This window comes from Photinus pyralis, unplaced genomic scaffold (genome assembly GCF_008802855.1).
Source record: "Photinus pyralis isolate 1611_PpyrPB1 unplaced genomic scaffold, Ppyr1.3 Ppyr1.4_LG2, whole genome shotgun sequence".
Lineage (NCBI taxonomy): Eukaryota > Metazoa > Arthropoda > Insecta > Coleoptera > Lampyridae > Photinus > Photinus pyralis.
In genome coordinates, this window is record NW_022170403.1 from 22,817,733 (window position 1) to 22,844,960 (window position 27,228).

At 33.9% G+C, this 27,228-nt stretch overlaps 1 protein-coding gene across 1 annotated transcript in view; it reads left to right on the forward strand.

Annotated features, from left to right (window-relative positions):
- Positions 1 to 27,228, forward strand: part of LOC116163893 (acetylcholinesterase-like) — an 82,141-nt gene that overhangs the window by 14,877 nt on the left and 40,036 nt on the right. The window contains exon 4 of the mRNA XM_031478024.1: positions 20,930 to 21,093. Coding sequence (XP_031333884.1) covers positions 20,930 to 21,093 — 164 coding nt within the window. The remainder of the gene's footprint in view (positions 1 to 20,929; positions 21,094 to 27,228) is intronic.

Here is a 27,228-nt window from a genome sequence, read left to right on the forward strand (position 1 = left end):
ATTCCAGGATTTACACATCATTAACTGAACCTCGAACTGAACTACGTATAGGTAAAGAATGTAGGTCCGTGAAGTTGCTCCTGGAAGTTGAACCAATTGTGTCAATTTACAATGTACCTGTTAGTTTTTAGTTGGTTTTCATTAGTTCTGGCAAGAATGACGTTAGTTTCTCTTTGGTACTAATGTTATCCCAAAATCAAAATTGTCCGGGCGTGCTTCACATTTTCCGCGACATGTGCTGGAATTGTTAGTTCAGAGGTTATTTTGGATAAAGATTCGTTAGTTTATGTAAGTTTTGATTAAACCGTCGTTTGTTTTTCCTTATTTCTTGTAAAAAAAAATTTTTAATTTGTCCGGGAATACTTCACACTTCACTGGCAATTAGTTGAATTGTTAGTTTAAACACCATTTTCGATTGAATGGTGTTAGTTTCTATAAGTTTTCATAAAATCGTCGTTTGTTTTCCCTTAAATAATTGATTAATCGACCAATTTATTAAAGCGTTGTTGATATATCCGTCAAAAGTCATTTGCAATTACAGCTTGCTACGTAAGACATGGCACTCATTTACAAGATATTGTTTACACTTAGCTAATTGTTGAGTGTGTGAGTAATGAGTTGATCTACAGTATCCAATAAAAATGTATAATTATCTTAAGCTTTTTCTGGATGTCATAATATGTAGAACCTCTCGCCCCTAACCAACACATAGATTTCGACACGGTTTGTACAAACGCGTCACCAAGGAAAATTGAGTATATCTCCATTTCTAGATGGTTGATAGATGGATGTACGGGCATCATAATTACAAATTGAAACTCAGGGTAGAGCCTTCGCTACCTAATAGAGGCAAATAATCCACAATAAACATAATGAGTGAGTTTACACAACGTCAAACAATGTAAACTAGCAAAACACGCAATATGAGGCTAGGATGGATGCTCTTCTTACCGATACTTGCCTAATTGCTCGCCAACTATAGGTCTTCCGTTGGGCAAATCGTTGAAGACTTCCCATTGTCCGTTTTTTGGTACGTCTTGTGAATGCTACGTAATGACCTGGTAGGTAGGCAACGATTCCGGAAAGAATGTAATTTTTCCCAAGAATTAACATCTCCTCGGGAATATCGGAAAGCGTATATTCTATGTCACTTTCTGCCTCTAGCTCTGGTACCGTTAGGTGATCGACAACTATGAAAAGATGATTTCCTAGCTCACATGAAACAGTTGATTGACTTTCGCATGACAATATGACAATATCGATTTTTGCAGTGCAACAAAACCTTCTTTTAAGAGAATATTCATATTGCTTTCCAAAACTACCATTTCTTCTCTGGTATCATGTATTTTACATTCGGGTCTAGTACATCTTGTTTCCATTGTTACACTAGGACATCCTTGGGGCAATTTCCGAAGTAGAGTAGCGACATTTCCCCAACTACCATTGAAATCACTTTCTACTGTTGCAGCTGATGCGGTTAAATGTGGAGAATTAAAAGATTTGACAAGAACAGTAGTCCATAGGGGTATGCGATATGCTAATAAAGTCGGTCCGCAAGTCTCGGAAAATAGTAGATATGGATTTGGACGTCCATGATTTTCCGCTTTCTTCTCGTATTTGTTTTTGTATTTCTGTAACCCATTGGCGTATACTACCACCTTCTTCACATAAGTCACCATCCATTTCACAAAATTCAACCCACAAGCAGACTTTTACTTTGATACTTAGTGCCCCAAAGTCGATCACCTAACGGTATCAGAGCTAGAGGCAGAAAGTGACATAGAATATACGCTTACCGATATTCCCGAGGAGATGTTAATTCTTGGGAAAAATTACATTCTTTCCGGAATCGTTGCCTACCTACCAGGTCATTACGTAGCATTCACAAGACGTACCAAAAAACGGACAATGGGAAGTCTTCAACGATTTGCCCAACGGAAGACCTATAGTTGGCGAGCAATTAGGCAAGTATCGGTAAGAAGAGCATCCATCCTAGCCTCATATTGCGTGTTTTGCTAGTTTACATTGTTTGACGTTGTGTAAACTCACTCATTATGTTTATTGTGGATTATTTGCCTCTATTAGGTAGCGAAGGCTCTACCCTGAGTTTCAATTTGTAATTATGATGCCCGTACATCCATCTATCAACCATCTAGAAATGGAGATATACTCAATTTTCCTTGGTGACAAAATAAGGAGCGTTTGTACAAAACGTGTCGAAATCTATGTGTTGGTTAGGGGCGAAAGGTTCTACATATTATGACATCCAGAAAAAGCTTAAGATAATTATACATTTTTATTGGATACTGTAGATCAACTCATTACTCATACACTCAACAATTAGCTAAGTGTAAACAATATCTTGTAAATGAGTGCCATGTCTTACGTAGCAAGCTGTAATTGCAAATGACTTTTGACGGATATATCAACAACGCTTTAATAAATTGGTCGATTAATCAATTATTTAAGGGAAAACAAACGACGATTTTATGAAAACTTATAGAAACTAACACCATTCAATCGAAAATGGTGTTTAAACTAACAATTCAACTAATTGCCAGTGAAGTGTGAAGTATTCCCGGACAAATTAAAAATTTTTTTTTACAAGAAATAAGGAAAAACAAACGACGGTTTAATCAAAACTTACATAAACTAACGAATCTTTATCCAAAATTACCTCTGAACTAACAATTCTAGCACATGTCGCGGAAAATGTGAAGCACGCCCGGACAATTTTGATTTTGGGATAACATTAGTACCAAAGAGAAACTAACGTCATTCTTGCCAGAGCTAATGAAAACCAACTAAAAACTAACAGGTACATTGTAAATTGACACAATTGGTTCAACTTCCAGGAGCAACTTCATGGACCTAAAGAATGTTTCGTTCAAAATGCTTCTAGCGACTTCAATACAAAGTCAATATCAAAGAAGAACAAAAATGCACGTTGAAACTTAACCCGTTTAGCTCGTTTTATTTGCTGAAAGTTTTTGTGAAAGCTGAAATTCTCTTAGCCGAGGCCATGCGCATTGTGCAATAGGGATTTTTCCGGAAAGTGAAATAACTTTCCACTTTTCGGTTAGAAAGTGAAGTATTTCACTTTCAGTTAAAATTGTAGAGCTGCACCCTAAGATTGGATATTTAAAATTAATTTTTTGTCATTGGGTGGTCTTTGTGTTGATTGAGGTATTGAGCGAAATATTTTCTCGTGAAATTCTAGCGATTTTCGGTACTGAAATAAATAATGCAGCATGTTATGAAAGGCGTCCATCCAACCTATATCTTTTTAGGTCGGTATTAGCAAAATTTCCCGTGAAAGTGAAATAGAATTGCAACATGAAAAGAACATCTGATACTTAAAAAATATCGTGAAAGTTATTTCACTTTCGAATTTCATAAAATAACCTTAATGCTTTTAAATTAAAAGCGCACAAATTTAAAAATTCTTTAATTTTGTTGGAGTCTTTTTAACAGTGAACTTCGTTTATTCAATTAACGTACAAATGACTAAGGGCCAGTTTCAAAATAATGCAAAAGCTTAATGAATAATTAATGTTGCTGTTGAAGACAAACTATTGTATGATATTCGTTACAAGCTACCGTATCAATATCATTAATGGTTATAATTTTTGACAATATTGTTTTCCACTCGAAAGGTAGGGGTTCGTCCATAACACGCGTCTTAATTTTGACTTTTGCGAGATTACGAAACCGGTCCTTAATTATTTGTTTATTCGGGCAACAACAGTATTAGTGAGCGCGTTGACAATTTTAACGCAAAGAAATTATATTTTACATCAAAGCTATACCCTAGAACACTTGTCGCAGTTACACGGTCTGAAACAAGCACAAAACACTTAAACCGAACGAGTTACGAGCTTTCAACAGCAAAGCTTTTATTATCGGTGATACAATTCTATTTACACCAAATACAGAGGCTTCCGAGGAGGTTTCTCTGATCATTGTTCGTTAGAAAGCGTTTGTTTCAGCAGATTTCTAAATTTTTAAAACAATCCTAGTCCAGTTTTATTATGTACTCGTATTTGCTAAAGAGATTTGTAGGTTCCTGATTTACCCTTCAGTATATGAAGAGCAATAGATATATTTAACTTATTCTATATGTAACTTACTTACTGTAATATATTACGGGAGATCAAATAAGGATTGACATCGAGTCGCCTTTGAAAGTTCAAGTTGAATAATGATTTCCCCTGTAAACAAAAATTCCAGAGGTGTCTTGACAGCATGTCTTTTTTGATCGCATAGTAACGTGCGATCAAAAAAGGATTGACGCCGAGTCGCCTTTGGAAGTTCAACTTAAATATAATTTTCCATGTGAACAAAAATTCCAAAGGTGACTCGACAGCAGCTCTTTTTTCATCTCATAGTATATATTGTCAGCGTTTCACTAAATGGGTAGGCTTGTCATGAAATACCGGATTTCACTAAAAGAAACAGAACAGAATTAATGTATTTTTTCGTGAAGGGTCCACGAGGCCTTTGATATGTATTTGAAGCTAGCGTTCAACGTAAGTTATTGCGCTTGGCTGATGGTAGAAAGAGATTGGAGTAGTACGTTGAACGTTAATTTCAAAAGATCCTTTGCGAAAAAATACATTGCTGTTTCCCTATGGCGCGTTCTACATGGCACACTCTGTATACAGGTACAACCAAATTTTAGTGATTCAAATTAAAAACGCCAGGCTGTCTAATATTGGGTTACGTCAGTATTTTCTTATAGCATTCTAATAGGATTATACGCAAATTCACTCCAGGAAGATTCCCCCCGGAATAGATTCACCCGGGAATATCCTCCCCTAAATTCGTTACAGAATATTCGCACTTGAAGTATGGAACCGTAGAAAACTCGCCCCCTAGGAAAAGTGTGATATACCGCATCACCAGGAAATTGGTTTGAAAGGCCCTGTAATGGGTACCTAGTTATTTTCAAAGGGTTATTAAAAACTTTATCAAAATGTGGGTTGCAGCGATTACCTCAATCGAATCGAGTTTTTCAAACTTACCTTATGTTTAATAACTTGAACTAAATAAAAATGCAAAAACCTTGGTGACCATCGATAGAGCTACATTGACTTCATTTTATATAATTTTTGAAGTAACTCCGTTATAAGTTACATAATCATAACCTACACACCCTTGCTGGATAATTCAAAATTTACAAATAGACGTATTTAGAGCGTTCATTCCTTTAAAATCTAATGGAAAACATATGCGCTATTAACGGCAATTTAAAATTGTTACCGCCCCTCAACATCGAAATAAAAGACAAATAATACAATAATTAAAATGTTTTACGGTACCTTCGTAAGATTTTCTCTTATATTATAATATATAAATTGGTCTGAGGATAAGGCCTGCACAGGTTAAAAGTTCGTATACGTGCCACATAATGGAAAATTGCCCTCCAAGAATGTAGAACAGAAAGATTAAAAGGAGTTTACTTGCAGTGCAATTTCTTGGAGACACATTTTTGAATATCGACTTACTGTCTAATGTAGCCTCGATCCTTGGGAATCGAGCTTTTCCTTTGAAAAGTTTTGCTGGCGAGCGAGTATTCCAAAGGCGGAATCTTCTCCGCCCGCATGGAGGGAGTATTTTTGTATAATATTACTACAATATTAGAAAATAATGACGTGACATCGAATTCATTTATTTATATTATATAGGTTTGAATGAGTTAACTAAGACGCTCTTTAAACTGTAAGGGTAATTAAAGTGATCACTATAACCGCAAGGATAGATAAAGTGAAATAGATGATTGTGCATTCTAATGATATCTCTCATTCTCACTTCAAATGAGACGCGCAGTACGATATAAAATGCCGTTCATTACATATGACAATGCTGAAGCTCTAAGGAAACGACCGCGACGTCTAAATTAAATTTTAAATTGCCACAAGCTTATTTACAGTGATTTATAACGCTTCTGCTATAAAATAAAGTTTTGTATTATACACGAGGATAAAGGGAAGCTAGCCATCTTTGTCTTTGGAACAAAGACTTAAAATAAATAATAGTTATTTATTATATAATACGATAAAGAGATACTTTAACCGTCTCGCTCAATGACACACACAAAACTCTTGAAATACTGAGAGTGAATCAAGGACATACATATTTTTGTGGTAAGGGAAAAGTAAAACTGAACTCCATTGCTTTAAAAATTAAGATATTTGTGCACACACACGTTTTATAATGAACAATGAAGTGGTGCTCCTTCTAGACTTACCAAAATCCCTTGTAATCAGTATAATAAGAATTGTAGTCATACATAGAGTTATTTTGACAGTAGACTCGATCCCTTGAAGTCTTTGTTTCTCCACCGTAAATTCCCTGGGACGGGGGAGGCGGGAGGGGGGCGAATTTTTAGGGAGAATTTATCGGGGCGTGTTTACGAGATCGAATTTAGCGCACGCGCTTTTGTGGATATTTTACCAAATATATATAAATATATAAAAAAAATATATATACCATAATATATATAATATAATATATATAAATAAATATACCAGGACATTGCTAGTTGCTTTGCCGGTAAGTACAAAACACTAAAATAGTCACAAAAATAGATGGAAACGGTAGAATTTAGTACATTGCAGTTATTTGGAGGTACGATTCCATGGAGCTCTAGGTTTCTTAATCCTAAATTACGATTAGAGATAATTTCGCGAGGGTGTACATTTCTGGGGCTGAATTTGTCCCGAATAATTTCTCCAGAGGCGGATTTTCTTGGGGGCGAATTCTTTTAAGGTGAATTTACGCGCAATCTCTTGATATTACTATTTGCATCATGACGAAGTAAACGACAAAGTTACTAAACCTAATAAGTGATTTTAATGATTTCTACGTTTTACAACCACCTACCACCCTATCTTATTGTCACCAAATGTCTCGACAAATGTCTTCATTAAATTATTGAACTATTGTTAAAGTTTTAGACATTCACTTATTTTTACCACTTCCTATTTACCATTTCATTTACATGTCATTAATCACAATATTAAGTCTCCGCAAGACAAATAAATTATTCAAGCCACTTCACTATAAAAACGCAGGCTTTCTTATATTTATGGCATATTTATTGGAAAGTAAATGAAAATGCAACAAAATTGCTTAAACACATTTCGGTTTATCTCTGTCATATAAATTCAAACGAGCGGTTTTTATTGACCTTGTACTCAATCTTCCGAGTTTATAGGACAATATCGATTACCCCTGGGTAACCGATTAAATAAATTTGAAAACAATGGAATGGAATGCTTTTTAGATACAAAATGAGGGCGGTCCTGGTGTGCGGACATTAAAATAAAGTAATGGTGTAAAAGGTATTTCGGTAGGCAAAGAATGTAGACACTTATTTTTAATTCAATGACTTTTCAGAATAAGATTTTTTTTCCGATTTTTCATGTACTCACTACTTTTTCGTATGTGTGCCCATTGTTTTGACGAGGAATGAAAGGGTTTAAATGGGAATTACCATTACCAACCGTCAAGCACGTAACTGGATTACTACTTATGTCGCAACATACACAACTGAAGATTACCCCAGAAATTACCTACACACCAAAGTCGTCTATTTCCTTTTCTCTGTATTTAGGAACCTCTGCTTTTCAAACAAAAGCAGACAGTAGATGGAGTACAAATTCAAATAATTTAGGACATAGTCCAATAGCCAGCAGAAAAATACGTACCCATATGGCTAAATGAAATTTTAAGGACTATTTCCATTGGTTTATTAATAGAAAATAATTTACACCCTTCTGACCTTTCTGAATTGTTAATTCAAAGTAGAATTCGCAATACGAGAACAAAAATTTTACGACCTTTTCAATGCGAAAATTTAATTTGGTATTTGGAGCAGCTTATTAAGACTAAATGTTTAACACTAGTCGCGGAAATTTTTTATAAATAAGCGATATGGATAAGAGCGCATTTAGTGTCTAAAAGACATGAGCCTCGGAACTTCTCTTTAGACATAATTTATTCCGTTACAACTCAGTTGGCCATCATCGGTTTTTTTCAAGTTAATATTATACATCTTTATAAAGTAGTGGAAAGGCGAATTTAGAGATACATATTACATAGGGTGTACCTATATGATTACTCAACTAACCAAAGAAACAACCAGTGGATTACTATAATTACGCTATAAAATAACACCTTGTCGGTACTTCAATTTTCGCGAATTAGTGTCTTTTGCCAACTAATTGAATGTACTAATAAGCTAACAATTGTGTAACTTCGTTTTCTATGTAAAAAATAAATCATTACCTACTTCTTAATTAGCCACCCTTCAATTATCCTGAATAGCTTCATTTACAACTACTTATACTAGCATTTTGTTAAAAAATAAACAATATTCCTAGTTTATTATAAATTCACAACGTCTGGAGGAAATCTCTTTGAAAGACTTGCGTGAAACTAACTAAATAGAGAAAAGGGGTTTTGGGAGATATATAAAATCAAAACTTTCATCATCACAACTTTGTATTCGAACATGTCCTTCATCACGTGAACCGTGATATTATTGATTTGTCAGTCTAGAATTTTTCTACTTCGGTAAATGTTTTATCGGATAAAGGAGATATTTTTTTCGTTAAGCAGCGTAACAAAATTGAAAAGCGTATGGTCTTAATCTTTATTTAAAAAATCTAAAAGTAATTTTCGTTGAATAAATTTTGGTTTCAATAAAAGTACAGGGAAAGTATAAACAATTTAACGCTTCTGCTTTTTAGATTTAGGTTTACGTTAACACCGAAAGGGATACCTTAGTATTCATGATTGAAAAGGATTCTTATTCGTGTCATTTACAAGATGAACGTTTTTGATTTGTATTAATAAGATATTACCATAATGGACAAAAAACCTAAACTGTACTTACTATTAAACAGCTCATAACTATAGGGCTGGCGATCATTTTTACCTATAGATAGTTATTGACATTCATACAGGGTGATAATTTTGTCTGGAACACTAAATATATCTTCAAAACAACTTTTTTTTTAAGAATGTGGCGAAAGCTTATTTTGGATTTTTCGAATTTCCCGCAGAAATAAGTAAAGTAGAATCTTTTAGCTGCAACAAATCTTAAAGTTTTGGAGTCAATGAAATATGTGTAATTTTTTGCGCAGTGATTATGTATGGATTTGTATTTTTTAATTAAACTCGGCGTTAAGATTGCGGAATTATGGCTTGAATTACATTATTTTTAGTAGGCGGCATTTGTCTTCAAACAGCCAGAGTAATCACTAGTCTAGAAAAAATTCATTCAAAATTACCGTCGTAATATATATAGTTTTGTAAAGAACACGTATAGTTTAAGAGTTACCCCATACTAACAACCAAATTTAGCCACCCTGTACAGAGAAAATAATTTATACACAAGCGTGAAATTGACAATTCCGAATAGCAAGCACCTTTCCTTATATACTGCGACTGCGCTACTACACTTTCTTATTTCTTATGGACGCCATATTGAACTTTTACGGAATTAGATAGAGGACAAAACAAGAGATTCATTTGAATGCATTGCCATCATCGCCATCTTGATTGATCAAGATGTAGTTATCCGTGGATATTTTGTTGAGCAAACATTTTGAAATTTGTCTTGTAAATTTATGTGGAAGTATAGAGTGTGTGTTTCTTTTTTTGTTCTCTATCTCAGTCCGTAAAAGTTCAATATGGCGTCCATAAGAAATAAGAAAGTGTAATAGCCTGTAGCTTCTGCATCTAGCGTGTTATTGAAATTCAGATTCAGATTCTCCGAAAAAAAGTGCCCATAGAAGGTGCTAACGGGAATCGTCCATTTCCGACCGTTTAATCTGGAGAAAGTGAAAACGAAATTTGTCATTTTCAGTTTTTCGGTGATATCTCAGTTATTATCAAAAATTTCAAAAATTTCAAAAATTTCAAATGCATTTTTGAGTCTCAAAAAGGAACAACTTTGCCGTTATTTAACACTGCATCTATCACATACGGAGATCCCAATAAACGGGCACATTTTCAACTAATAACTACTGTTTATTTTTGTAGAAAGGAAATGTATTTCCTGAACTGCGATTTTATGAAAAAAAAATGTACGTGGTATATGATTTCCTTTCTCTATCATCCGCTTACGTGTCAAATTTCTTCAATGTAATAAAGCAGTGGATGCGATTTAATGAACAGCTAATATTAATAATATTCACCTTTAATCTAAAACTCCAAACTAAATTAGGTCGCAATTCGTGCATAAAAATTAATTTGAAATAAGTAAAGGAAATCACAGAAGGGACCTAGTGTTCCGAATAGACCTGGCTTCCTCACGATTATTACAAGGGAAGTTTAAAGATTAAAATTTCTTTTAGGTGAAATCACTTATTCATATATAAAAATTGCTTTGAAATAAGACACAAAACAGTACGCTGCATCTCTCACTGTTGCGGAAATCCCAAATCCCATTTGAACCACCCTGTACATGAAACATACCTCGAATTGTATGTGTTTCCATTTGAAAAAAAGTTTATAATCGTAACCTATGTTTGGGGTATACATGAATTTACTGTAAAAAACACATCGAGGGTTCCAAGCGTCATGTGGACGTCTTCTTTGGGATCAGCACCTATAATAACGATAGGTCACCGTGTATGATGTGAATTTCAATTTTTTCTCTAGCGTAAATGTGGACGTTAATTTAGATTTACCATGAATTTCGATCATATAAATTTGAAATCGATGTTGTTTTAATATAGAATTATTTATTTTATGATGTTTGATTTTTGGTTAAATAATTGCTCTGTTTATTTCGATTTGTAATTGTAAAGTTGAATACGTGTTAAGTGATTAAGTTTAGTCGTTTGGAAGTAATTGCGCGATGTTAAAGTTTATTCCCGGTTAGTGCGATAAGAGTTCGTTATCGCAGCGTAAAACTAATTAACTTCAAGATAGACAGATGTTTCTTTGCGCCGAAGAAAGACAGGTATTCAGTTATTCAAAGGCGCGCGTTAATTTTGATAAAAGAATAGAGGAGTTTGGTTTTGAAGGGAAGAGGGTTAAATAATCGAGACGGGCGTGAAACGTTGCTTTTTGTTGGACGTTTTGAATAGTGTATGGTAATTTGCCGTAATCGAAGTTGTTTTTGGAAAGACAGTCCGTTTTTGTAATCGTAAAGTTCTTGTACCTTAAATTCTATAATATTTAGGGGTTTTCACTGTCACTTTAGTTGGTACTCATCACTTTCTAGTCTATTACTAAAATTTGTACCTGTCAAAAATTTAAAGATTTAACACCTCTAATTGACCGCCTTGATTGAACGTCGTAATTTGAAAGAAATGTTGTAATTAAGGTTTTTGTATTCCTGGGGGGGGGGGGGGGTTAGGTCCAGGGGGTGACAGATTAGCCGTAGGTCGTAGGTTACGATAATTATGTGCCCCTTTCCCTCCTCCAAAAGACGTTTACATTTTATTAAGAGTTATGAGAATTATTTGTTCCATTACCAGTACTATTCATGCATCTTGTAGTATACGTGTAGCCATTAAAACATTGATGAAACACAATTTTTAACTGAAAAACAGTTTCAGCATTTATAGATGCCCCGAGTAAGACTCGTACTTTTGATAGCGGTTTGAGTGTAAACATTTTTATTATACATTAGACCAAGGAGGGTACAGGTCTAAAAATTATCCTTTTTGAACAAAAACACAGGAGAGAATAGAGAGAACTGCAAAGGTGGCGTTGACAGATGGAAAAATTAAAGCTTCAGTTATTATAAGGAAAGTGCACATATGAGAGGTAATATTTGTCAAAATTTTGCTCGAATAGTTGGGGATGAACAAACCACTCGCAAGGTTGATTTCCAGGCTCCTGACACCAGAACCAGACACTTATCAGGCAAGGTTTGGCAGAAAAATTGGGATGTTAAAAACAAGATATCGATATACATATTATCAAAAATTATCAGGGGGGCAAAACCTGATGACTGGGATCATCTAGCAAAACAAGAATCGGTGTTGTGGGTGCATACCGGATCTCCAATAAGTGTGTTGCAAGTACATGTATTTTGTAATTGTATTATTGTGGATTAAAATGCACTCATTAATTCTTAATTTAAAGAGGTTTTTCATTCTGGGGATGGACTTCTGTTGTATCTAATTATTATTTATATATTGAACATGCTAGTTACCCCTAATTTCGTCTATATTAGATAATTGTGTCATATCCTGTTGCAATATATTGGTATTGTTATACCATTGAATTTAAAATACTTTCCTGTTGGAATTAGTAGTTTATTTGTGTGTGTGGGGGGGGGGGGGGATAACGTTATACCCAAATTTAAGTTTTGTTTCATTCATAATACAAGTGGTAATGGCAACTTGCTCCTGAGTGTAGCTAGGTATACATGTATTTTAAAAATGACTACGAAGATTTGTATTTCTAATAGATGAATGTATTAGGGACATGGTGTTGCCACCTACTATAAGGTAAAGCAACAACGAATAAATAAATGAAATGAATGAAATGAAGAATTCGAGAACTATGTCGACGAAAATAATGTGGACGCAATGGGCGATGAAGCAGAAACGAAAGATAACGTAGAGGTAATCCAAGAAGATGAAATTTCCAACACAGAAAATAATGACGAAATAATTGAGGAAACTATAAATAACGTCATTAATAGATAACTTGTAATTTGACGACTGTTATAATGTATAATAATAAATATAATTTTAAATTTAAGAGTTTTTACAAAACAACTGGGCAGAAATATATGCAAAATCTGCTGAATAACCGATGGGGCAACTTTAACTTCCCAAATCCAAAACAATATGTGAAAAACAATCATTAAATTCTAAAATATGATACACGAATCGGAATGTAGGTACATTTGGAAGTACATTGATTAATTATTAAATGGTTTTTTGACGTTTTATTGTTTCCTGTCACTTTTCGTCCCTTATCTACTTTTAATCCCTGAGGGAGGAAAGGTGACATTTTAGTCTGTCAAATGAATGAGAAAACACGTTATTTGGAAGTACAAAAAACGTTTATTTTATGAATAACGTTTATTGTGCAAAGTTTGGAAATATGAAAGTCTTTCAAAGCACAATCAACCAATTTCAAACAAATAGAACTGAAAAATAAATTATATTTTTCAGGCATGATTTTAAACGGCATTGTGTATAGATATGTAAAGTATAGCTAGGGGCCTCCATATAGCTCGCAAAAAAAATGAGTAACTAAATATCAGTCTGATAAATATCATGCATGCATTTCTCTGTCCGTAAAAGTAAATTATTAAAATACAGATTGTTTTATTACTGACACAAAACTGCGTTTTGATCATCAGAATGAAAGGAGCCTGGTTTGATATACTTTATAGCCCAGTCAAATGGTGATTTTTCCAAAACAAAATTGCGGAAGTTTTTTTCTCAACAGTTTTATATGTTTTCGAGGGTGCTGAATCTAAATTTATGGTTTCCTGCCTTATAGGAGATCGGCTTCATAGCCAAAAACGCAAAAAATCGGTATTTTGCAGCACTTTTTTTAGTTGTTTACTTATATCTTAAAAACTACACGTTTTTTGAAGATGCGCGTTCTACACAAAATTAAAGCAAACAAAATTTTCTACAAAATGCACTAGTGCACTTTGATTTTGTGTTAAACTCAGTGAAACACAATATTTTTTTTCATTTTCACACAAACGTCTAAAACGCCCACTTTCATCTCTTGTAACGCAAAAGATATCTGGCATATTAAATCTTCTCACAAAGTTTTGTATGAAAAACATTAATATGTTTACAAATTATTAGTTAGTTACATTATACTCAAAATAAAGCTAACGAAATGATTGAAATATGTGCCCAGGATCATCATTCCTTTGAGTGACCTGACGTCATAGCCACAGTTAATTTGTACGTTTCCGTTTTGTTTTGCGTCGAAAGTCCAAACAAAGAGTCAGGAGCTGTGGAAGGTCCAGGCTGAATACTAAATTGTGACTGTTCTTCCACTTAAAAAATATTACATTGAAAAGTGATAGACGCGCCTTAGGTCCTCTTCTACGTTGAATTAAGTTTTTTGTTGATTACTTGTTTATTCCTCGATTTGAAAGAGGTGGTACTGGGCGCTTTTGTAAAAATTCAAAAAATCGTGGTTTTTTAACAAACTCTAGCGCGGGTACCGCTTATCGCAAAATAAAAGCTAAATAATGTATTTTGTAGGAAATTTTATCTACTTTAATTTTGTATAGGGCGCCCATCTTCAAAAAAACGTATGTTTTTGAGATATGAGCAAAAAACTGAAAAAAGTACTGAAAAATTCCAATTTTTTGCGTATTTCGGTATGAAGCCGACTTCCTACAAGGCAGCAAACAATAAATTCGGATGCAGCACATTCGATAACATATAAAACCGTTGATAACAAAACTTCCGCAATTTTGTTCCGAAAGCGGCAGTTTTAAACACGCATTTACTGGACTATTATGTCAATTGAATAATTAGGAAATTTTTTTAACTTATCGTACTTTGAATTAATATTTTTGCTTATTGCAAGAATTTAAGATGTGGGCCAAATATATAATGTTTATAGGCATATTTTTACTCCTCTGTGCACATGCTTATTGATTTGTTTTTGGGGGTCACCGTAATGAATAAACAAATATACGTATTAAATGAATAAATAAAATAAAACAGATACATTTGACCAAAATGTCAGAATATTCAGCTTATGTCCATGTATGTTGCGTAACAGAATAAATAAATAAAGATCTGTTCAGCCTGCTGTCCAAAAGTATATTAGCATGTGGACTGCGATACTGTAATATTTAGTTAACGCACATCAAAGCAATACGTTTGAACTTTTCCGAACAATGAAGGGTTAGTATCCGGGAAAAAATATACAAGTATAAATTGTGCAAAACTCTTAAGCATTTTTTAAACCAAAAGAGCTTAGTAAATGGTTGGGTTATAAGGTAGCATGTTATATTTATCGATGTTTACTTTCGTGGTAGATAGTTAGTGGGGAAGGGGTTATTTATGCTTAAACATTAAAAGGCCACCGGGCACACATTCAAAATCTACCCTATATGATGCAAGAAGAATCAAGCCCTTAGAGAAATTCTCCGAAATATTGCACTTTCCATTTGTTATAGGTACCTTCCTCCAATGTTATCGAGATATTTACAATTAAGTTTTTACATCGTCAGTAGATGTGTCGCGTCTAAACGATGTTTCCGTCCTTTGAGAGTACCCCCCTCCGACATTCCGTTCTGTAGATGTCCATTAAAAAAATTCAAAGTGGGCGCCGTTTTCGATAATGGCGGCAGATATTAACTATTAGTAGTATCTTTCAAATGATGGTACTAGCATAAAATGTGGTATGAACGTTTTTATAAGGGTGTTTTTTTATATGAAAACGCTGCATTAAACAAATTCAAAACGGCGGCCGTTTTTACATACCACTAACAGTACTTAACGTTTACATGATCTGGGCCGTCATCTTCGAAAACAGTCATCTTCGATTTTTAAGTGGCCATTGTTTTTATACATAACAATACCCTTATAGGAGCATTCATACCAAATTTCATGGTGGTATCATCATTTAAGAGATACTTACCACCAATGATAGTTAATATATGTGCCGCCATCTTGGCAAACGGCGACCATAATACATTTTTTAAGTGGCCCGCATTTTTATATAAAACAGTACCGGATAGGAGCATTCATACAAAATTTTATGCTTGTATCATCATCTGAACGAATCGAGCATTTGCGCTTTTATGTTAAAATAAAATTGTTACAAAAAGTGTATCGGTTTTTGTAATACCTAGAAACGGTACTTACTTAAGAACCATACCTCGTATTCCTAAATATTCCTCCATAGTAAACAATATCTCTATTTTTCCGTGCGGGAATTTGGGTATATCAAAATATGTACATAATTTGGCTTTAAAATCTCTAAGTATATTTTTGTGTAAACTACGTCCTGTCGACGTTTTATTTGGCATAAGATAAGCACCTATAATAACGATGGTTCACTCTGTATCTGTTTATTTTCATTTATTATTGACGTTAAATGTTGTCGCTAATTCATAATGAACACAATTTTGGACATGGTACTTGAATCTTGTTTACGAATTATTTAACGTTGCTAATTGTAATAAAGCAGTTAGTGTTAACAGATTAATTTTATTCTTTTGTAAAAGTGGCATCTCGGGTCGTTATCACTGCGTAAGCTAATTAAGTTTAGATAATCAGATGTTTTTGATAAGAAGGAGAATGCCCGCAAAGATGAAAAGAAAGGGAAATTGTTTTAAATATAATAGACGGACGTTAATCTTTGCCTTTTTGATGGGGGACGCGAGTCGCTGTTTTGTTTTTTCTCTTGGGTGGATGTTGAAACGTAGCCGCTCATTGTTTGGTGTGTGGTTGCCAGGCCGTTATCGAAACTTTTTGACAAGACAGTCAGTCTTGTCTAATTGTAAAGTTTTGTGAAAGAAATCTAGAGAGCTTGAACAGGTTTAATTATTTCCACTTGCGATACGGTTCAGCATTCGACCCAAAAATCACGGTGAATGCTTCGATTAATCAGCAAAAATTGATTATACTGAATAATTATGCGATTAAATTGACCTTGAATTTATCAAAAAAGGATACGACGGAACAGTTACTAAGAAGTAAAATATCAATATAAAAATTATGTACCAATCGAAACTCGTTAGCTGAATCCGTTGCAATAGCAATGGTCGCTAATCAAAAATTAGACGACAATAAACAAAATGTTACAGATCATCATAAACTTTATTTGTTTTTAATACGGATGTGCATTTTTTATCTTATATTTTCAAGATTATTCAATTAATTAATTAAAACAAAACAATCTCATGGGTGAATGAAATAACACCCCCCCCCCACACTCCTCCAAGTACCTCATTTTATAGAGTTAACGTTCGAAGAAATACTAGCTAGCATAAGTTTTGCGAGCGCCGTTAGGTAAAAAACTTAAGGGATTTGACCGAATTTCTTATTTTTGAACTACGCCAACAGTAACGATGCACTGGAATAAGCTTGTAAAAATTTTGTCAAATTGCAAAAGAAAACATCTATTTATTAAGTAGCGCTAGTGGTGCGACCAGCTAGTTACTTTACCAAAAACATAAAAAAAGTGCACTCACTCGGTTAGCGAATGTTGGCGGTGGAGTAGGGGATGCTCGCTGAAGAATTAAATTGAAATAATTGATGATATTCCTTGGATGTAATGGAAATAGGAACTTGTTTTCGTTTACTAATATACAGGGTGTTAATACTAAGTTGTTACACCGGAAAACGGCAGTTAGAACTCATTAAAACAAACAACTTTTCTTAGTTCTTGATTTGGTGCCCAGTTCGAAGTTGGAGTTCTTTTGTTTTTCGACAAATCATCATAACTCCCTTACTTTAAGGACTATTGAAAAAAAACAAAAATTTTCAAAACTTTCAGCTATCTAGCAATTATTTTTTACTCTTTCAAATAACAAAATAGCTATTGATCAAAAATTAAAAAAAAACATTTTTTGATAACCACCCCATCGAAATTGTCCCTCTTCGCAAGATAGATTGAAAAAAACGTTTAGCACAAATGTTGTAGTGTCTATAATGTATGGATTTTATAAATGTTTTACTTTCAAAAATCGATGGGGCGGTTAACAAAAAATGTTTTTTGAAATTTTTGATCGATCGCTATTTTATTTGAAAAAATAATAGAAAGTGCAAATACAAATTTTTGAAGGTTTGAAAATGTTTGTTAGGACGATTTTTCGAAAATCAAATGAACGCGAACTTCGAACTGGGACAACAAATCAAAAATTGGAACTAAGGAAACTTGTTTGTCTTAATGAGTGCCGTTTCCGATGTATTAATTTAGTATTAACACTATGTATTGTGTCCTTCAATCATTTTAATCTAATTTCATAATTTGGGAAAATTAATGGCCTGAAATTTTGCGTTAAATTTTCAACAAAAATTCTGCTCTGGGGATACTCGCTACAACTCGCTTGTTTTACAACCGCCGTTCTATATTATTTACTCATATCGTTCGTGGGATTAATACAAATACCTTTGAGTCCCTTCAAACATACCTTACCTAGCCACCAGATGCAACCCTGCACATATTTAATAGCTACCTTATTTTTTTGTATTATTTTTTTTATTGTCAACTTTAGGATAGTAGCTAGTGTGGTAGCCCAGGTGCATAATAATTGGACCAAAACAAATAGACATTACTTTACCTTTTTATCGCCTTTTTGTTTATTTTATGATTATTGCAGTTGATAAAAGTATTAGATATTGTTGATGAATTAACAAAACTACTGGATGGATTTTCATGAAATTTTGTTTATATGTCTCTGTGTGTCCTCGGATGGTTTAGATTCACAATTGGGCCCGATCGGATTATAGGTTTTTTTTAACTTCTTTTTTCGTTGATGTCGCACTGTTCTATTTCGCGTACCGTACCGATGCGTTTACATTTTTACATTCTGTAAGTTGAGTTTTCGTTATTATACAGGGTGTCCCTAAAAGGTCTGTACAACGCGCTACCAGGGGTTCTTGGTATCAAAATAGGACGATTTAACCGAACTTACCTCTATCCAAAAGTGCTTCGGTAAGGCGCTATCTACCGCCAAAGATTTAAAAAAAAAATCGTTATTTTTATTTTATCGGATAATGGTTTTGCCGATTAAAATGAAATTCGGGATGTGAATGTCTAATGTAAAAAGGGTCTTTGTGATATCATCGTTTTGATTGTAGTTGCTATGTAGATGGTAAAATACTGACCATCCACATCTGAAGAGGTCTAAAACTTTTTAACTACTATTTTGACGGTTCTGAATTTTTAGACACTGATAGACAGTTTACTTGCAAGCATTTTTTGTCTCTTGATGAATATCGCTATCTGTGATGGTTTACGGAAAAAAAAAATTTTAGGCATGATGGATGGCATGCACCATACATGCGATTGTTCCTCAAAAAATCAGAAGATGGCTGTGAAACCTTAGAGTGGCGTAACGTTTGTTTGTTGTTTCTTAAACTTGAACAATTTACGTTTTGCTTGAAGACTTAAAATTTCATTGTTAAAATTGTAATATGGCCTTTCAATACAGTAACGCAGAGTTAACTGATATGCTATTAGTGTTTGGATACAGTCGTGGAAATGGTCGCCAATGCGTTAGGGAGTATACTCACAGGTTTCCAAATCGTCATAGCCTACTTCTTGCTTGCACTTATGGTTTTTGAGGAACAATCGCATGTATGGTGCATGCCATTCATAATGCCTAAATTTTTTTTTTTCGTAAACCATCACAGATAGCAATATTCATCAAGAGACAAAAAATGCTTGCAAGTAAACTGTCTATCAGTGTCTAAAAATTCAGAACTGTCAAAATAGTAGTTAAAAAGTTTTAGACCTCTTCAGATGTGGATGGTCAGTATTTTACCACCTACATAGCAACTACAATCAAAACGATGATATCACAAAGACCCTTTTTACATTAGAACATTCACATCCCGAATTTCATTTTAATCGGCAAAACCATTTTCCGATAAAATAAAAATAACGATTTTTTTTTTTAATTTTTGGCGGTAGATAGCGCCTTACCGAAGCACTTTTGGATAGAGGTAAGTTGGGTTAAATCGTCCTATTTTGATACCAAGAACTCATGGTAGCGCGTTGTACAGACCTTTTAGGGACACCCTGTATATCAGACAAAATCCAGCGTACGAAGTCGCGGGGAAAATCTAGTAGTATAATAAATTCCAATTCAGAAAATGGTGTTGCATATTTTCTTTGTTCCAATACATACCTATGTGACTGGGTTCGTATTCTTTCAGAATGACAAGCCCTTTCAAAATATTTAAAAAAATAAAGTTAAGATCGTACCAAAAGACACCGAAAGGTTGGAATTCAAATCCATCCATGACAGCTTGTTGCGAGAAAAAGTTGCAATGAAAAAGTGTCATTTGTTTTCAGAAGTCTATTCAAGTAACTTCAGCAGAAAATAAAAAGGATTTTCGGTTATCTCGGAAAGTATTCGGAATTCCTTCACTTTCTACGAATAATTACATTCAGCTCCAATTTCCCTGCAATTAACCGAATTCCAACTATTATAATTGAAATTATCCACTCTGCCAATCTATACATTTACTATATGTTTTGCCAAAAATGCACTTTTTTTTATTATGGACGCCCTTGTTCAGTAATGAATAGTAAATTATATCGGGCGATCAAAAATGATTGGCTGTCGAGTCGCATTTGGAAGTTCAAGTTAAATACGATTTCCCATGTAAACAAAAATTCCAAAGGCGACTAAACCGCCAATCATTTTTGATCGCATTGTATTAGGTCTAAGACAATTTTTTCAGGTATCACTTGCAAGCATTGTCCTAATTCTTGTTATGTTGGCTCTCAATTTGTAAATCCATTTCAACGTAGTACAACCAATTTTCAATAGAAACCGATTTTTTTTTCATTTCAAATCCTCGATATTTCTTACTATTATTTTAAGCACGTACGCCAGCTTCAGTAAAGTAGCAATCTGGAAAGGTAATTGGTATCGTTAACGTGAATAACGCACTCTTAGCTGTAATTGAAATATGATTAGTTAATGAAGGAGTTTGCATTTCGCTATTGATATTAATTGTGTTAGCAATGCGACAAGCTCAAGTTTAATATTAAAATCCGGAATCGTATACGGCGGTAACTGTGTTCAAAAGAATGGATAATCGCCGCTCAGTGTATTGATGTTTCGTGCTACAAGAGGAATGACTTCTTATTGATCGTTTGATATATATACAGACTCTATAGAGAACGTTTAATACATTAATTAATAATAAATTTGTTTAGGGTAGCCTCGTATATCTCCAACTACACATTCAACTAAATGCAATCATTATTATTTCAGAGAACCAGCACATCTTTGTGGGGCGAATGGATGGGAGTAATGCATGGAGATGAAATAGAATACGTTTTCGGCCATCCTCTCAATCTGTCACTACAGTTCAACTCTAGGGAACGTGAACTGAGTCTAAAAATGATGAGAGCATTTGCGCGCTTCTCCAATACAGGGTTAGTATAGCCAATAATTTTTCTATAGACAATTTTGTGAACGGAATACATATATGCCAATATCGTATCTTACAAATATTTAACACGCGCTTGCCATTCAAATTATGGTCAACGCTCCCTTACAAATCAAATTATTTTGTGCAGACCAGTAAGCATTATTAGGGTATAGCACCATTTTATATACCTACATTTACGGTTGACACTAATTCTAAGTAGGATTGTTAATAATTTCACAAGACCGTCAAGTATGAAATTATACCTTTGTCAAATTTCATTTCTGCAAATGTATTATAAAGGAAAATATACCTCAATATTCAGTTATTTATACGTTTCTTCCACAATAGGTATGCCACAAAGCGTATGCCATAAATAATTGCCCCTAAATATTTCCCAAGAAATATAAATACAAATTATACAAAATCACGAAATGGGTTGTATCGCGCCGTATGTTATAACTTATTTAGATGCAAATTATGCCGTTAAATCTAATCAAAGCGCTATATAAAATGAACAATTTTTCTATTAAGAGAAGTGTGATAATTTATGCACGTCAGTTATGATTGCGTCAATTTGCATACTTCTCATGCTATACTGTAAAACGTACCATCACGTATTTACCAAATTAAACAGTGCTATCCCAGTTCATATAAAAAATCCTAATTTCCAAGGGTTTACCTCGTTGAATAATTTGTTCTCTAAAATCTGTGAAATTTATCATTTTAATTGCGAATTTTTCAAAGAAAACTTTTTTGCAGAGTGTGTAATGTAATAGTTTGTTATATACAATACCCTGTATAGTATTCGATTTTTGGCTTCGTAATATATTCTAAACATAATACTCTTCTATTATGGTAAATGACTTGTACCCTGACATGCAGTGAACGAAATCACTGGCAACCACTGTAATGAATCTCAAGCCAAAATTATTGAGTCATTGGTGCGAATAAATAGTTTTTTAATGTTAATTTTTATAATAATTGAAATAGTATATTAAAATATGAGTTGCAGAAGGCCGCCTCTTCTAATATAATAAATGCTTAAAGAGTTATTATCACGCTTTAAAGAAAACCAGAAAATTCCGATTACTTCCTAAGATATGCTTGAAAAACCGAAATTTTTCGACCTCGTTTTTAATTTTTTCGGATTTTATTTGAATAGATAGAACAAATAAAAACGCTTTCTCGTTGCCACTGTTTAAGGTCTACAAGAGAGATTTTCAATACAACGTTTCGTTTAGGAGAAATCATCAACTTTATTTTTTTACATGGCCCGTAAAAAAGTACACATTGTATTGAGTAACCTTTTTTTATTACGAATATAACCATATACGCCACCTAAAAAAAACATAAACTAGAAACTGTTGGTTTCAACAGGATGGTGCCCTCGCGCACAACGCCCTATTCATTCGAGAATGCCTATCAGACCAAATTTCCTGCAAAATGGAAATTCTCACATGATTAGGGCGTTGTTCGCGATTGCACAATCCTCTTGCTTGTTTTTTTGTGTGCCGTATATCGTTATATTCTTAATAAAAATGTTACTCAATACAGTGTGTACTTTTTTACGGCCCAGGTAAGAACATAAAGTTGATGATTTCTCCTAAACAATTGTATTGTATTGAAAATATCTCAACGCTGTATTGTAGAACTCAAATCTCAACGGTGTCTTGTAGAGCTCAAAAAGTGGCAATGAGAAAGTGCTTGTTTATTTTTGAATCTGTTCAAATAACATCAGAAAAAATTAAAAACTAAATCGCCAAATTTCGATTTTTCCGGGATATTTTTGGAATTTTCCAGTTTTCTTCATGATAATAACTGATTAACTGCGCAATTTTTTTCCAAAAAATTCAATTCAATAACAATAACTTAGAGATGGTTTCAACAAGATCACCGCCCGACTATCATGTAGATAATTATGTATGTCAAAATAAGCACTTTTTCCGAATAAACCGAGAGTCCAACGTGTTTCGTTTGGGAGCCACCCTCAAAAATGTGAAATTTGCGTTTCTTTTTTAATTTTTTTCTCAGCAACCAAAAGAGTTAGACAGAGTGGTACTAGCGGTACGCCACAAGATACTGCATTTTGTGATACCAAGGTGCCACTTAGTACAGCTGTTCCTTAGAACCATTTAAATGATTTGGCCCGAAGAACACGTGACATTTTCCGTGTGGGTAGATTTTAGAGGAGGCGACGGTGATTAATATTGTAAAATTTTTGAAAAAACTAAATTTCGTCTAGAGACGAGATCTGGGTGTCAATTTTCCATTATTTTAATCCGAGGACTCCAGACTCCAATGGTAGCGTCAGAAATGTAATCCGGATACGTGAAGTCCTTCAAAAGTCGCAATTTTTTGAAAATGGCAGACTTTTGTTTGAATTATATTTCTTAGGCACCCCGGGTCGTGCAAGGTGTCTAAATTTATGTTTTTGTGGCCAGGGAATTCATTTATAGTAACAAAAATCGGAAGTGCATGAGACCACACTTTTTGACGACATCACGCGCCGACACGACAATGTGTATTTTTATTAAATAAAATATTATTATAAATTTATATATTAAAACTTTGAAATATTTTTGTTTTATTTTACCTGTAGGTTATTTTTGTTACCATAAACGAATTCCCTGACACCAAAAGCATAAGTCCAAACACCTTACACGCAGTATCTTTGTAAGAATTGGCGTTATACCGCTAGTACGTCTTATAGGTATAGGTTTTCGAGTATGCCCTTCCCGATTTTACAAAAACTTTTTCAAAATCCCCACCACGAAAGCGCGCATCCCTAAAGGGGGGTGCGAAAGAAATTCTGATTTCGACGAAATTTGGTATTTGGGGGTTTTTGGACATGAATATCACGAATTTGAAATTATTTTTTGAAGATTCCAAAACAAATTCCACTGCAATTCTTGGTAGGACAACGAAAATAGAGAGAATTCCACGAAATTTGTTGTGTACAAAGCTGAGTTAAGGAACAAAACTATCGAACAGTTTCTTAAAAACCCTTTTCAAAGAAAAGTTATAATCACTTGAAAATTGGGCCTTCAGGTCACAAAGTATCCCCCGCCTACTAGTGAGTGATGTAATTTCGCATGTAGTTAATTGAAAATGTCGCAAATAACAAAAAAAAATAACGATTTAAGTCGCTATTATGACTAAACGATCATAAAAAATTCGATATGACGATCATGGTATTGAAGTCTGCAAATTCGATTCCAAAAAGATGTAGATTGTGCGTGGCTGCGGGTGGTGGGAAAATACTATGTAAGTAGAGTTTGATTACAATCAATAAGCATTATTCCGAGCATCGTAATATCGACTTAAATCCGAGCTTAAATGGTTATTTTGTTGTGAGATTTGTATTTACCTCGACCTAATTCAAAACTTGCGTCAAATTCTCTAAGAAATAACTACTCTGCACACGCTAATTTTTCCGCTTAGGACACTGAATACTGTGCCTCTCTACAGGGTGCAGCAGCTAAAACCCCTTGGATCATAATTCATGATGATATAGTTGCATATGCGGACGATCTGCATTAAATAATAATGTAATACACGAGAATTGCGTTACTATTTTTACTATTCACAAGGTTATACACTACTTTAACTAAGTCGCGGCCGATCTTAGATATCTTCCCGTACTTTTGTTTACGGCGATCTCTCTTAAAACCGTGCGATCGAAATTGATCGATCCTAAAATTGAACAAAGAACTTTCTTTCACTAATTTTCTGTAGGTATTCGCTCAGTAAAAAACTGAATCGGAACCAAAGCAAATGCCACGACGGCGCGCCCTGTAAACCAATAATCTGCCTGTATCTAATTTCCCTACACGCGTCTCCGAATGATCTTATGCAACCTCGTAATTGCGGCAACAGATCACGCTTTTCTAACTACGCCCCTTATCTCGTAAGATTCGGAAACAATCTCGATAAGATCCAAAGTTTTTGTGCGCTTTAAGAGCTTTTATAGGTTTAAAGTGCTGTTTAAGAATGTTAGAGCCTTCAGTTTTTAAAGATCCTTGAGAATCGCCTGCAGTTTGAAAAAGTTCAAAACTTACAGAACATTTTGACTGCTTGAGACTTTCGAATGTTGAGCCACGTAGGTTTTTAGTATTTTTAGAGAAGAGTGTAGTAAAAACCTTTTTAGAACCCTACTGCAATGAAATCATTGATTGTATACGTGAATCATGTGTTTGTATTGCTCTTTTCAATACTTTTTCGCACTTTAATAATATAGAATGTATTAATGTGGATCTGAAGCGTTAATTTGCATATTAAGCCGTTAATGTGCGCATTAACGTTTTGCCAACATTAGCGGTAACACATACACTGTTAACTAAATTTAATCTTTAAGTTACACTGTCAAATTCAAATTCTACCCTACAGAAGTAAACAGAAATTAATTTTTTAGAAACGGTAGGCCATTACAACGGTTCCTTTATTTAAAAGTTAGTGGCGCAATAATTCTACCATTACTTATTTACAAACGTACCCTAGTCTCATCGTGAGCAGCCCCAGGTTCTAGTTAGGATTATGAATGGTTCCTTTTTTCTGTGCCCCCTTTAGTATATCTTGATCGCGGTATACAACTTTGTAGGGCAATTTTGTCAATAAATGCTTTCAACCGAAAATGAATACAGTAGTTTAAGCCTCATTCAATCACCGTAGAAAAACGAAAATTTCTTTAAAATTTCAAATGGAATGATATATCGGTCTTATGTAAAAAAAACAGGAAATTGTATCTTGTACTTTTAGTTTTAAAAAATTGAGTTTTCTTCTGTTTTTCTTCTTCTTCGATTTTCACACAAACTTATAATATTAACTGGTATTTTCGGTGAAAACAAAAATGCAAAGTTTTTCATTTGGGTATGGTGTTCAGTAAGTCTATAGGCTCCCATTTCTCAGATTTTAAGGGTTTTTAGTGATTTTCTAGAATACTCAATGAAATTCGTGCTTGATTTCAGGATTAGAACTTAGATCAGTTGTAATTGTTTTCTAATCCTTTTTTTTTTGCGTGATTCTCTCTATAACTTTGACTTTGTTATTTTTTTACCAGCTTGCAAAAAAATAAAGCATATTATTATTATTATTATTATTTTAGACCAAAATGTAACCCTAACCATTCTCTTCTAGAAAAACTCTAATTGTACCCGTTGTGATTAGGATAAGTTGTTAAAGGGTCAGTTAATCCCTATTAAAGGATTTTGAGGGTTCATGTAAATTATCGGAACACAAAGTTAAAGATACGCCATTTTGATGGCAAGTCCACTTGATTTTTTACCAACGTGTGATTTATTATTACCATCAAGGAACATAATAATTATGTTAGATCAGAATTATTTTGTTGCGCCAAAGTCTCGTGAATCCAAACGAAGACGCATTTCCGAGATTTTCCTAAAAACATTCTTTAATTCTAGATAGACTGTCTCCCCCCTCTCTACTATCGGAATTCGGTACTTTGTGATATCTCCAATATGAAAACAAATATGATCCATGGAGTGGAATTGAATAGAGAATTTTGATACCGTCGAAGAACAAAAGTAGGTTCCACTTCCATGTTAGGTTTTTATAAAGCGGAAAAGCTCTCACCGATATAAATCTTTATTTAATCAGAAATTATCTTTGCTCATTAAAAGGAAAGTACATTAACACAATGCGGACACGGATTGCCAATCCATCTGAAGGTAGAAAATCCAGTATGTAACCTAGAAAAAAACATTTACGACAACAATAGCAGACGAAGTAATCTAGCAACATCATTTTCATAATTTGTCAACAAATGGCAATTAATCAAGATATAGAATCTGCAAGTAACAGTAATCGATACACGTTACGCTCAACCGCCTCTAATAACCTAAACTTGTAGTTGTAGTGTTTAAGTTTTTACGTGAAGAACGTCTAAAAATTGTCAAAATGATTCCTTATCTCCTGTATGAGACCTATGCCATAAAAACCTAAGTGGCAGATATCTTTTATTAAGTTAAACTAAGCCATAAACGCATTTAATTATAATAGTAATTGTCTTAATTGAAAGATAATTGTCCACATTGCAATAGTAAATTAATTTATACAGACTCTAAGATAAAAACCAACTGGACAATATTCAATTTGAAGTAATTGCTTTGCAGGTACGACTTAT